Below are 12,574 nucleotides of genomic sequence, written 5' to 3'. Positions count from 1 at the left end.
TAGAGGGATTTGAGGCTCCCCCCTCCCCGCGGGGCGGGGCGCCCGTGACGGCCCCCACCCTGAGCCGTCCTCATTGGGCCGGGGAATGAGTGACACGCTGGCCCGGCCCCACCCTCCCGCTAGCTTGCGTCGGAATGGGGTGTCTCGGAGAGCTCCGGGCGCCATCCCTATTGGTCTGGAAGTGATTGACACAAGGGCTCGCCCCACCCCTCAGGAGCCGCTGGTCGCCGGCGCCCGCGGCGCTGACGTGTCGCGCGGGCGGGCGGTTTCAGCTCCACCTCGCGCGGGCGGCCACTCGACGCAGTGACCGAGGGGCGGGGTGGCCGGGACCGGCGCTCCTCCGGCCCAGCTCCCGGCCCGCCCCGCCGCCCCGGCCCCCGAATGAGGGTATATATTCAGAGCGGGCGCTGGACGCCGATGAGTGGCCGCGCCGAGGGAGTCGGAGCCGGGCGGAGCAGCTGTCGCGACGTGGGAGGTGAGGGGCTCCCTTTCAGTCACTGTCCCCTGTCTCCCATCCGGGTGGGGTTCGTGGGGCCGGGGCGGCCCGGGCGCCTGAGCCCGAGCACACGCGGCCATGGGAACGCACGCAGACGTGGACACGCGGCGCACGTATGCGCCCAGCGCCGGGCTCTGCACACCCACGACCCGGGGGTTCTTCCCCGGCTATCCTGGGATGGGGGTATCTGGACCGGGGGCTTCGGAAGGAGAAAGTGTAGGATAATGTCTGGAAGCGGGCTTGGGGGGTGGGGGTTTTGGGGGGGTTGTCTAGTGTTGGATATTGGCCTTACCTGGATGGGGTGGTACAGGCCTGTCTCACCTGGGGATTGGCCTTACCTGGATGGGGTGGTACAGGCCTGTCTCACCTGGAAAGAGACTAGGGTCTTGGGTATTGGCCTTACCTGGATGAAGGGTAGGGTTTTTTTTTTTCACTCGCAGGGAATTAGAGACCTGTCTCACCTGAAGGGAGGGAGTGGGGGGAATGGAGACCTATATCACCTTGGGGCTGGTAGGGACCTCAAGGTGCTCAGGTCAGGGTCCAGTGGACTGGGAGGACAGGCTGGAGGCCTCTGATAAGGACAGGTGGGAGCAAGTTGGGATGTTTGGAATATATGAGAAAAAGAATTTTGAGAGTGTGCTCCAGAAAGCTAGGAGATAGTCGGTGCGCACATGAGAGTGGGACAAAATCCACTTAACCACTTCGATTTTTCATTTAATACTGTCAGTGGAGGATTGAAATTTCTGGGTTTCACCTGGTTTGGGCAGTATAAGAATGGATTGGAAGATTGAGAGCGCAGGTAAGCTGACCATATGGCATCCTGATGGATTGTCTGAAGTTTGGCCTGATGTGTGTTTATTGTACATGGCTGTGAAATCTGAGATCAGATACTGTGATATGTGTATATCATTCTATAGTGTTATCCGTTGAAGGACTTTGAGATGAAATTTACTATGTATGGGCCAAAGAGTTTGCAGGACACTGAGGGCAGTTTCTGTTCCCTCACTAGTAGTGAGTTGGCTCACTCGGCTGGGATGAAGGATTTGATAGGCTTTGCTGCCAACCATTTATAGGATTCAGTGGTTGTGGTTTAATTCCAAGACTCTTTTGAAACTCTACTCCTAGGCTTACTGATCACTTTGGGGGACAAACATTTAGCAGTAGAGGTTGGAGCAGGAACAGAGCAGAAAAACTCTATTTCTTTAATACTGTTATTTAAACAATAGCAACACATCTAATAAACATGTATTTGACAGTGGTGGATTGTTTCCAACTTTGCCTTTGATTTTGACACAGATGTATTAGGCTATGGGTATACACCAGGCTCTGTCATCAGTTTTAGACTGATTGTCAGCTTTTTCAATTTTGGTCATCAAAATAAAAATCCTACTTTAACTGTGTTAATCACTACTGTGTACCATTACACACAGGGCACACCTCTTGGTAGAATTAATTGGAGAAATGGAAATGGTACAATTTTTGTGGCTTGGAGGTGGAGGCTACATCTGCCTCAAAAAAAAAAAAAAGGCAGGTAAATTATTCTTGTCTGAAACCCAAGCGTGGTTATGTTGTGAACATTTTTGGGATATGTAAATGAGCACATGACCTTGCCAAACATTTCAGACACCTGTGGTCCGTGCCCAGGTAGTAAAGCTTAACCTTTGAGTTTCCTTTGGGGTATTATTTGCATGGATCCTTTTTCTTGAGCATCTGTTCACTTTTGGGGAAAACTTTGATTTATATCTTAAAATGTTATAACACGTTTGACATGACTTTTAGTAAGCAGAGAAATATCCATTCCAGACTGTTATTTAAGGATGTATGAGAAAGGCTGGTAATATTATCTGCACAAGGAAATGTGTGCAAAGGGAGGTGAAAAGATGGCAAGGGTCCAAGAATCAGGACTTCCTTTTCTTCAGTTACCTGGTTCCTTGCTGAATTTCCCTCTACTATAAACTTCCTTAGATTGGACAAAAGTAGTAGTAGAAAGAGACATTAAGAAAGACCCCATTATTTGGAAAGAAGTTTAGCGTGGATCTTTCTTTTTTTTTTATATGACGTATTTTTTAAATTTCAGAAGTAATGGCATCCTAGCTCTTGAAACTACGTAAGTCAACAAATACCCCAGTGAATGTCCATAGTTCTATCTCCTATTTTCTTTGCTTTTGTATTTATCTATACTCTAGGGAATGTCATTCAACCTATAAACTTATCTGTGTGCTGACGACCTTGAAAGTTTTACCTTTAGTTCCAGGATCCTTCTGAACTCTAGAGCACTACATTTTTCTATCTAATCAGTATTTTGATTTGGATGTCTAATAAGCATCTTAAACTTAATATGGCCCAAAGTTAAGTATTAATTTTCCCACTCTCCATGCATGTCCTTAAATCTACTCCTTTCCTGGTGGTGCCCCACCTCAGTAAATGGCACCATCAATTTCAGGTCATATTTGCTTGATTCATGTTATTCTTTCCACAGTAAGTCCATTACCTAATCCTCTGTGTTAACCTTGTGAGTGCACTTCACCACTTTAAATCACCATCATCTTTTGTTTAGACTCTTGTGAGAGTTCCATAACAGGGTTGCTTGCTTCTACCTTGATCTTCCTTAAAATCTTTCCTCCCACCTTGCCATAGCTGTAGTAAGTCTTAAAAACTCAAATTGCACTACTGTAGTCACCTGCTCTAAATTCTTTGGAGTCTTTGCAAGCCCCAGAGTCTCTGTCTTGACCCTTCTTGACCTGGTTTCAGTATACTTCTCCATCATTCTCATCATTCTGTACCAGTGTCTGCTCCAGCTGCATTGATCTTTTTGCTCTTCCTTATATGCCCATGTACTATCCTGTCCTGGGACGGATATATCCTGCATATATCCTCTTCTTCCTAGAACATTCCTTCCCAGGTTATTGCCTTGTTTTCATTCAGCTGTGTCTCAAAGTGTCTCTCATAGGCCCTACCTGGCTTCCCATTGTTGCTTCTCCCTCCCCTTGTTGCTCCCTGCAGTACCCACCTTACCCCTGGGTCCCAAACCTAGCCAGTCTGACTTGAGAGTCCAGTGCTGGTTACCAGCCACTGTATATATAGCCTCTCTGTAAATTAGGACTTGGACAGATTTTTAATGTTTGCTCTGCTCTTATGAGTGATATTGGTGTATGAAATGCTCATAGGCATTAGGGTCAGGTTCATCTGTGTTACAGTTCCTGTTTTTCTACTTACTAGGTATGTAGCCTTGAGCAGATTGCTTAACCATTTTCTCATTGGTTGTAAGGATTTTTTCATTTCTGCCTCTGACCCTTGCAAAGAAAATGTCATCATTCCCATTTTATAGGTGAAGATACTATGTTTGAAAGTACTTGAGACATGGCACAAGCAATAGAGCCAGGAATAAAAGTTCTATTTGATTCCAAAACCTGCAAAGATTTGCTTCAAATTAAAGTAGAAGAGGCAGGTCTTTAAAGATGAGTGGAATTTCAGAAGATAGAAAAATTAAAGAAAGGACATGGATGTATCAATGAGTATCTTAGGTGACAACAAGCTAGAACTGTGTCCTGCACATAATGTTGTATTTTCATTTCATATATAATTTGGTTGTGTCATTGGTAGCTCATAAGATGTATTTTATAAGATAATATCATTCATTTTACACTTGATGTATGCTAACCCTGAATACTATATTCAGATATCCAGGATAAAACAAAAATGAAAATGGGATATATTACACAATTTTACATGCTAATCTAATTGGAGATTTATTTTATAAGAAGACTCAGAAAGTTTGTCACTTCAGTTTTGGAAAGCATCATATTTGAAGAAAAAATAGCCAGACACTCTATACCTGTCACTGTTGTAAGATAATATCTTTTCTGAGTTTGTTTTTGAGTGGTTGCAAATTAAAGTTATTTCTAACAAATTTCTAATTTGGTTGACATGCACGAGATAGAATAAAAAGTAATGAAGTATATACCCTGTAAAGTCCCTCACCCACATGTCCTGTGTGTTTTCTTCCTTTTTCCTTCTTACTGACTTGTGAATTCATTTCTGCAGAATGAGTCAGAATGAAACATCATTCATGTCTGTATTTCTGAATAAAGTGTGAGTAATATGAGTCTCTCTCTTTCTCTTGCCACCCTCTCTTTTATCCACACAATCACAGAGACATAGTTTTATTTTCCTTGAGAGACCACCTAGATGAACAGTATAGGTTAAGAGTGTATGAATTTAGGAGTCCAGGTTGTGGGGGTTTGAATTCCAGCCTTATCACTTTGTTAGTTTTGGACTTTGGGCAAGTTCCCTCTGTATCTCATTTTCTTTTTCTGTAAAGTAATTCTAATAGAACTTTAGAGTTTTTTGAGGATTAAATTAACAAGTAACTTTAAAGCCATTAGTGTTGTATGTACCACCATAGGTGATAGGTGAGCAGTAGGTGTAATTGCCACCTCAGGGAACTTTGGATATCAGTTCTCTTAACTTGAGTTGGTAAATGGTGTTTGTGTTTAATAGTCCTGATGATACTCCTACTAATCCTGCTTTACAGGTGTGTAATTTGATACATAGGAAATCAACTTGGCTGAACTCTACAGTTTCAGCTGTACTTTCACCTTTATTTCTTGTACTGTTCTTTGGGTGAGAGGAGATAGGCTGTTTCTTCACTAACCGCCTCTCCTCTCTGTCTTAGCAGTTACAGTGTGGTGACCATGCTCTATGAGAACCTTAAATTGACCCCTTTCACTTTTATTTTCTCTGCAGCCACTCTGATTCAGACCTTTGACTTTTCATACCTGCAGATGCTTTTAACTTGTTTTTTAGTTGCTCTTCCTTATGATCTGTTTTATGCCACTGCCCTTTTCTCTCATCTCTCTAAGGCATGATGACACTATCTTTTTGAGTAATCCCCTCTTAACTTCCTGTTACTTATTCTGTTAGGTTTCAGTTCCCTGGGTTAGTTTACAATACTTCTGATGATTAAGACTTCCAGTACATGATACCTTTTCTGCATAAACCTGCATTTTTAAAAAGATTTATTCATTTATTCATAAGAACTGAGGTACAGGGGTACAGGCCAGAGGTGCAGGGGTGGTGAGAGGAGTCACCAGAGACAGAGTGGGGAGCAGAACAGACTGATGAAGTACACTGCTGAGGGGAGCAGTGGGCGGGTCAGAAGAGGTCTTCCGTACCATGTGGATCACCTCCTGGGCGGAGATTGAACTCATGCTGAAGTGGCTTCAGCCTCTCAGTGCTGTGCTTTAACCCACTGTGCCACCAGGGAGGTCCCAAACTTGAATTTTTTTTTTTTTACTTGCTTTGCACCCCATACATCTACACTCCTCATAACCACCCACTCTGTGTGTTTTCCTAATCATATATATATATATATAATCTGTTCAGCCTTGAGGCACAGTTGGGGCATGCTTCCTTTGTGAACGCTCTAGATGACACCTGTCTCCTCTTGCATTTATCTATAATTAGATTAAATATTTTCTTTCTCTTTTTTTGAGCTATGCTGTTTGACATTTTGCTATTAAATGTTTGACATGGTTTGCTATTAAAACTATTGTTTTATCTACTGATTGTTATATGTTTATGTTCCTTTAACATCTTTCAGGGTGCAGTTCTCAGTGAAGATAATGGACATGTTTTTATTGTTTCTTTGCAGGAATTGCCTTTGAAGTAGTTTTCCATGATAATACATGGTTCTGTCTCCTTGAATTTTGTTGTGTTCTAAATAGTTTTATCCTTAAAGAGAATAAAAAAAAAACCAATAAAATGTTAAACAGTCAGATATCTTCCTGTAGTAGCTTAGTAGTCAGAATAGTCCAAAGGTGACTACATGCAGTTAGTGAGCCTGGGATCAGACTGCTTGGATTCACAGCTCCACAGATGGACCCAATTGCTTTGTCTTTTGTGCTTCATTTTCCTCCAGTGCAAAGGAATGATAACAGCTCTATGTCACAGAGCTGTTAAAAATTAAATGAGACCATGTTGGTACAGTATTACTGCAGTGTCTGATATAGTGATCTTACATGTTTGATTTCTTAAAGACATTGTGATGAAAAGGAACTGTTAACGTTGTTAATTTCTTTAATATGTAGTGTGTTTAATATACTTGTTTTTAATAGGAAAACCCTAGCGTTTGGAGATTGGACTTTGACCTGCTCTTGATTCCTTTTCTCTTAGGTTTACTGGTGCAGAAATTAAAGTCCTGTTTTCACCAAGCTTGGCTACCGGAACATTATGAACACTAATGACCTCAAACTCAGGTTGTCCAAAGCTGGGCAAGACCACCTGCTGCACTTCTGGAATGAGTTGGAAGAATCCCAACAGGTAGAACTTTATGCAGAGCTCCAGGCCATGAACTTTGAGGAGCTCAACTGCTTTTTCCAAAAGGCCACCGAAGGATTTAACCAGTCTTCTCAGCAAGAAAAAGTGGATGCACGAATGGAACCTGTCCCTCGAGAGGTGTTGGGCAGTGCTACCAGGGATCAGGACCAGCTCCAGGACTGGGAAAGTGAAGGTATTTGTTCTAAAGCTTATTCTGAGAGGCAACAAATTATTACGTAAAACTAGTAATATTTTCACTCTCGTACTGTCTGAAACTAGATAACAAAAAAAGAAAGTGACCGGTGTGTTGCTGAGACTTTTGCAGTGTCTCCCACATTACCCCCTCTTTATTTCTGGCACCTAATTCAAGACTCTCTTGTCATTCAGGTTTTAATGTCTTCCTCAATTTTCATGCTTCTGCTAGGTGTCTCAGAAGCACAAGTTAAACATTTCAATTTATGTTGACTTTTTAAAACCCTGTCTGGGCTCTCCCTGGTGGCTCAGCAGGTTTAAGCACCACATTATGAAGCTCTCCAAAGGCTCTGCAGCACAAGTTCTATCCCCAGCCAGGGAGCTGATCCACCAGAGGTCTGGTGTGGCAGACCTCTCCTGACCAACCCGCTGCTTCCCTCAGCAGTGTGTTTCAGTACATCTGCCTGTTCTGCTCCCCACTCTGTCTCTGGTGAATCCTCTTACCCACCATACCTCTGGCCTGTACCCAAGTTCTGTAAGCATAAATAAATAAATCTTAAAAAAACAAAACAAAACAAAAAAACCCTGTCTAATAGGGCCCTGGCCTGTATTTTCTTGTCTTTTCTCTTTACCTCTACCACCCACCATTTCAGCCAGTTCAAATAATTCACCAGTCTCTGAATATTTTATGCCTCTCCTGCCTCTCCTGGCTGTTGCCCCTTCTCTGTCTACCTGGTCACTTCACAGCAGTCTTACAATGCTGTTTCCTGGAGTTATGCAGGGCAGTGGCTCTGCTTTTTGCAGAACTTACATGCCCTCTTTTGGTCTGATCCATGACAAGTTGGAAGTATTTTCCCATATTTTTCTTTCATGTTACCGTATAGTAAGAATTATTTCTATCTTTTTTTCATTTTCTATTGTCAGTTCTTCACCAGCACCCCCAGGTCCTAGTTGTATATATCATTAGCCTTTGGGGGTTATAATAGTAAGGTGGTCAATAAGTGTTTGTGGAATTGCCCCAGTGCTTTTTCTTCTAAAACATATGATAAAATCTGCCCCCATAACTAGTATTAGTGTTTGGGAGAGTGGCAAAATAGATCAAATGTGACTGTGGTTTTTATAACTTGCTCCTCCTCTGTAAGTAAAAGGTATTTTAGCCCAGGTCCTTGAATGATTATACTTGCTTCTTGTCAACCTGTTAAGACTTGTCGTTTACTCAGCCTTTAAATAAACGGACTGAACTAGTGTTTTTCCTTCCTTTTTAAAACACTACTTTATTGCAAAAATATAAAAAATTACTAATACTGTGTAGAAATTGCTTGTAACTTCCTCAAATCTCTTTTTATTCACATTACCACTTCACTGTTAATATACACGTTTACTTTTATAGATGTGCAGTAATGTTATATATATAATCTTGTGTATTACATCACGGCCATTTTCTTTTTCTTTTTTGTCTTGTACTCTCCTCTTAAACGCCAACCAAAAAAAGAAAGATAGCCATTCTCAACTTTTTGTAGATCTCACCATATTTTTTCTCTGAAGTATGGAGTTACCAGTTTTCAAACTGTGTCTCAGGAACCCAAGAGATTCCACTGCTGGGGACACTTTCTTGCGAGAGAGGGGCAACTCCCCAAAAAAGCAGGTCTCCCATTCCTGTCATCTCCTCCTATAGGATCAGTCTTACTCTCACCTGCTTTATAAACTTCATGGGGAGGTGAAGTTTTATTTAAAACATGTTGAAAATTAAATAATTGGATAACTTTTGAGGTGGGTCCTTTCAGATCTAATGTGCTGGAAGTGGCTAACCTAGCTTCTTTCTCACAATGGAGCACTGCTTCTAATCTGTGAGAGGGTGACTGCGAATGAGGGCTTTAGTGATACTTTGCATGCTACTAACTTTGAGCTCATTAATCCTGGGTTTAAAAAAGCTACTTCCCAAGCCCAGAGCCACATACATGGGTGTCTTATCTTCAGGTATCCAAGATGCCATTTTTTGTCTTTGGGACTTTAGGGGATGAAATCTTAGAAATAACTCCTATGGAAAGCCAGAACTTTGCCCTTATGTAATGGCAAACTGTGAATAGCAAGACCTCCTATAATTGGAGTCTTTTTTTCCCCCGGATTTTGTGAAACTAGTTTACATGTATGACTTTTTATTTAAACTAGAGTCTAGAACCATTACAGCCAAGTGAAGTATAAGAAGGTGCAAAGTACACTTTCCTTTGGCTCACTGTTGAAGGAATATTTGTGTCTTTAATAATAGCAGGAGTGGAGGAGACTTTGTAATTGACATTATTGTCTTTTCACTTAGCCATGTATTTGAAAATTCATTACAAAATGAAATTTCTGTAATAAGATCTCAAAGGAAAAAGACTGCAATTGCCACAATTATGATGCTATATTTCAGATAGTAGAAAGATGCTAGTAATTGTATCAAAGGCAGTGTTTGCTTTTTTTAAATTAAGGAAATAAAAGTATTATGTAGTAATTTCAAAGTGGTTCATGGCTATTGATATGACAATAGACATTTATTTATTATAGATATTTTAACACCTCAGGTTACAACCCAGAGATAAATACTGATTCATGCTGTTTTGTAGTATTCTCTGACATACATGCAAACACACATTGGGATTGTTTTGTGTATAATTTTGTAGCCTGAGTAAACATTTTTTTTGTACAGAAAATTTCAGGTGTATTTTGAATCAATATTTACAGGAAAAACAAACAGTATAATAGGACTCAGCACTGCAAGGAAGCCCCATCTGCCTCAGTTGCTTAGATCCCCTGCCAGGAGGTGATCCACATGGTGCACTCCTGATCTGCCTGCTGCTCCCCTCAACAGTGTGTTTCAGTTAATCTGCCTTTTCTGCTCCCCACTCTGTCTCTGGTGAATCCTTTCACCACCCCTGCACCTCTGGCCTGTACCCCAGTTATGTGTGCATAAAGAAATAAATCTTTAAAACATAGTATAATGCATGCTTAAATGATTAAATGATGATCAAAGTTTTTCTAGGTAGGTTTTACTCTGCTTTTTCTTTGCTGTAGTATTTTAAGGAAATCTCAAACATGTTATTTCTACCCTCATTTAATTTAATATGCATTTCTAAGTTAAGGACATTTTCTTTACACTCACAAAACCATTATTAAATTTACCTATTGTATCTAAAACTGGTTTACCTGGAGATTTCCTTTATTTGTCTGCTCTTCTGTGCTTAACATTTGGGGGACATAATTAATATACAAAAGAATTATTTCAACTGTAAAATGTGATTAAAAATAAAAACCTGTCTTATGAATCCTCTCAACACCACCCGCCCCCTTACCTCTGGCCTGTACCCCAGTTCTTTTATGCACAAATAAATAAATCTTTAAAAAAAATAAAAACCTAAAATACCTCTTTTGACTAAAGTATCTCCTTTAAAGGCTACTTGGGTAGTCTTTTATTTCTAACGGTTGAATTGCTTGTTTACCCCACTTCTTGTGGAGTCCAACAGCCTAAATGGAAAGTTCTGGCACTGCTCTACTTTTGCTACACTTTTGCTATCCATCTTGCTTCAGGTACAGGCCCAAGTCAAAGAGTGGGTGAGGAATTAGTCCAAGCAGGAAATCATTCAGGAAGCATATGATTCATGACATGCTGCTGTAAATTCTTGACTCTGCTTCTTATAAATGTTGTCAAGAGAAGTGCTCGTTGGATCCTCCTCTAGAGGAGATGTATGTACTTCACCCTGGAGAGGCTCATTCTGATTTTTATTAATTTACCCTTGATTTGGCTTGAATTAAGGTCCCATCTGTAAAAAAGTTATTAACTCATTTGTCATATGATGTAAAGATGTGAAAGATGATATAATGAGGTACTTTCAGGGTTTTTTTAAGGTAATTTTTTTAATTAACTTTTTTCTTGTATTGTGTAGTCCCCATGGTTCTCCCACCACTGTATCGCCCGGGAACCTTCACCATATTCCCTACTGTTCATCCCTGTCTTGTTTTGTGCCCGCTCTGGCCCCCTGCTTTGCTGTTTGCCTCAGTTCTGTGGTCAGCTTGCTAGCCTTGACTTTTTTCTTGGCCTTTTGCACATATAATTGAGACCATCTGGTATTTATCTTTTTGACTAATTTCAGGTAGCATAATCCCTTCCAGCTCCATCCATGGCTGAGTAGCATTCCATTGTTTAATATTTATCACAACTTTTTGATACACTTGTACTTTCAGGTTTTCCTCTTTGCAGAAGAAATTTTGGAAAAGAAGGCCATACTTCTTAATTTCACTTGGGTTTTGCATATTTAAAATTAGTTACCATTTTTCATATAGACGTGCTGCTGCCCATATAAAATTTATATTGTCACAAACAGTTTGAAATCATGTATTTTGCCATATGACAAAAAGGCTTACCAAATTTTATTGGCACACTTAATTTCAAGCATTATTTTATCTATCATTGTAAGACAGATATTACTGTAGTTACACAGATGGAATGGGTGTGTTTCAGCCAGTGTACACACATTTGATCTGTTAACAACAGCTGTAGCTACATTTAGTTCTTGAATTGCAGCTGGCCTTGATACTCTAGGGACTACTTTCTTTCCTGTTGTTTTTCTCTCTGCTCCTGAGTAATGTGCAAGAGTTAATGTAGAAAACTTCGTTTCAAGTATATATGGATTGTGTTATAGCTCAAGTTATAGTAGTAGCTAAATGGAGATGAGATGTAAATCTGGATCTGCTGCCTGGGAATGGACACCTGGCAGGCATTATTTCAGTGCTGCTCTGAAGTGACCGATCATGAATTGAATTGAAGAAAATATGACAGATAGGGACTTAGAAAGCAAACATGCCATTTATTTGATAAAGAATGATACCACTGTGAGCTGATGAGCACCAAAGTTTCAAAACAGAAAAATTTGGAAAACCAGAATGAAGTTAGTGAAGGGATCTGATCCAAGGAAGAAGGGCTTATGCAGTGATACTTAGATAACTATTTAGAACCTGCGGAGAGCACCGATTGGTGTTAGGTGGCAGTCAGGTTAGTAGATCCGAGATACGGAGCTGGCATTGGGAGTGTTCTCTTACTTTCTGTGGGTAGCATAGCTGAGGGAAATCACTTACTTTGGACTGAAACATATAGATACCAGGAAAGAGTGACTAAAGCCACATTAACAGAAAAACAAAAACATACATGCTTTATGAAAAAATAAATAGTATTAAAAAAAGGTTTCTGTATCCAGAAAATTCTCTTGGGACATTTTTTAGAACATGCTTAAAAATTTCTGATTCTACAGCTTTTGGTGGTAATTGAGTTTCCAGAATGTTGAATTTGTTTGCATTTGGCTTTTAAATCCATCCTGAATTTTTCTTAGTTAAATAATTTTGTGACTACTGTTCAACTGGTGGAAATTGGAGGCTTCCAGACAGAAACAAGTCAGCAGCAAAAACTGAGCCTCACAACCTTCTGAACTACTCTACATGGCCCATTAAAAAATATCATTTAAACACTTTTATTGAAGTACAATTACATACAATAAAATGAACTAGTTTTAATGTTTTTGAGAAATATATATACCCATG

The 12,574-nt window shown here is 40.4% G+C and overlaps 1 protein-coding gene across 3 annotated transcripts in view; it reads left to right on the top strand.

The window, feature by feature from the left end:
* Positions 1–273: 273 nt before the first annotated feature.
* The window catches only part of UAP1 (UDP-N-acetylglucosamine pyrophosphorylase 1), a 30,817-nt gene continuing 18,516 nt past the window's right edge, over positions 274–12,574 (top strand). For all 3 annotated transcript variants that reach the window (XM_004688429.2, XM_012729254.1, XM_012729253.1), the window contains exons 1-2: positions 274–475; positions 6,671–7,007. In XM_004688429.2, coding sequence (XP_004688486.1) covers positions 6,728–7,007 — 280 coding nt within the window. In that variant the 5' untranslated portion in view covers positions 274–475; positions 6,671–6,727. The remainder of the gene's footprint in view (positions 476–6,670; positions 7,008–12,574) is intronic.

Source organism: Condylura cristata, unplaced genomic scaffold, assembly GCF_000260355.1.
Source record: "Condylura cristata isolate star-nosed mole 26May11 unplaced genomic scaffold, ConCri1.0 scaffold00024, whole genome shotgun sequence".
NCBI classification, from domain to species: Eukaryota; Metazoa; Chordata; class Mammalia; order Eulipotyphla; family Talpidae; genus Condylura; species Condylura cristata.
The sequence above is the reverse complement of the archived record's forward strand: the minus strand, read 5'-3'. Positions and strand labels throughout refer to the sequence as shown.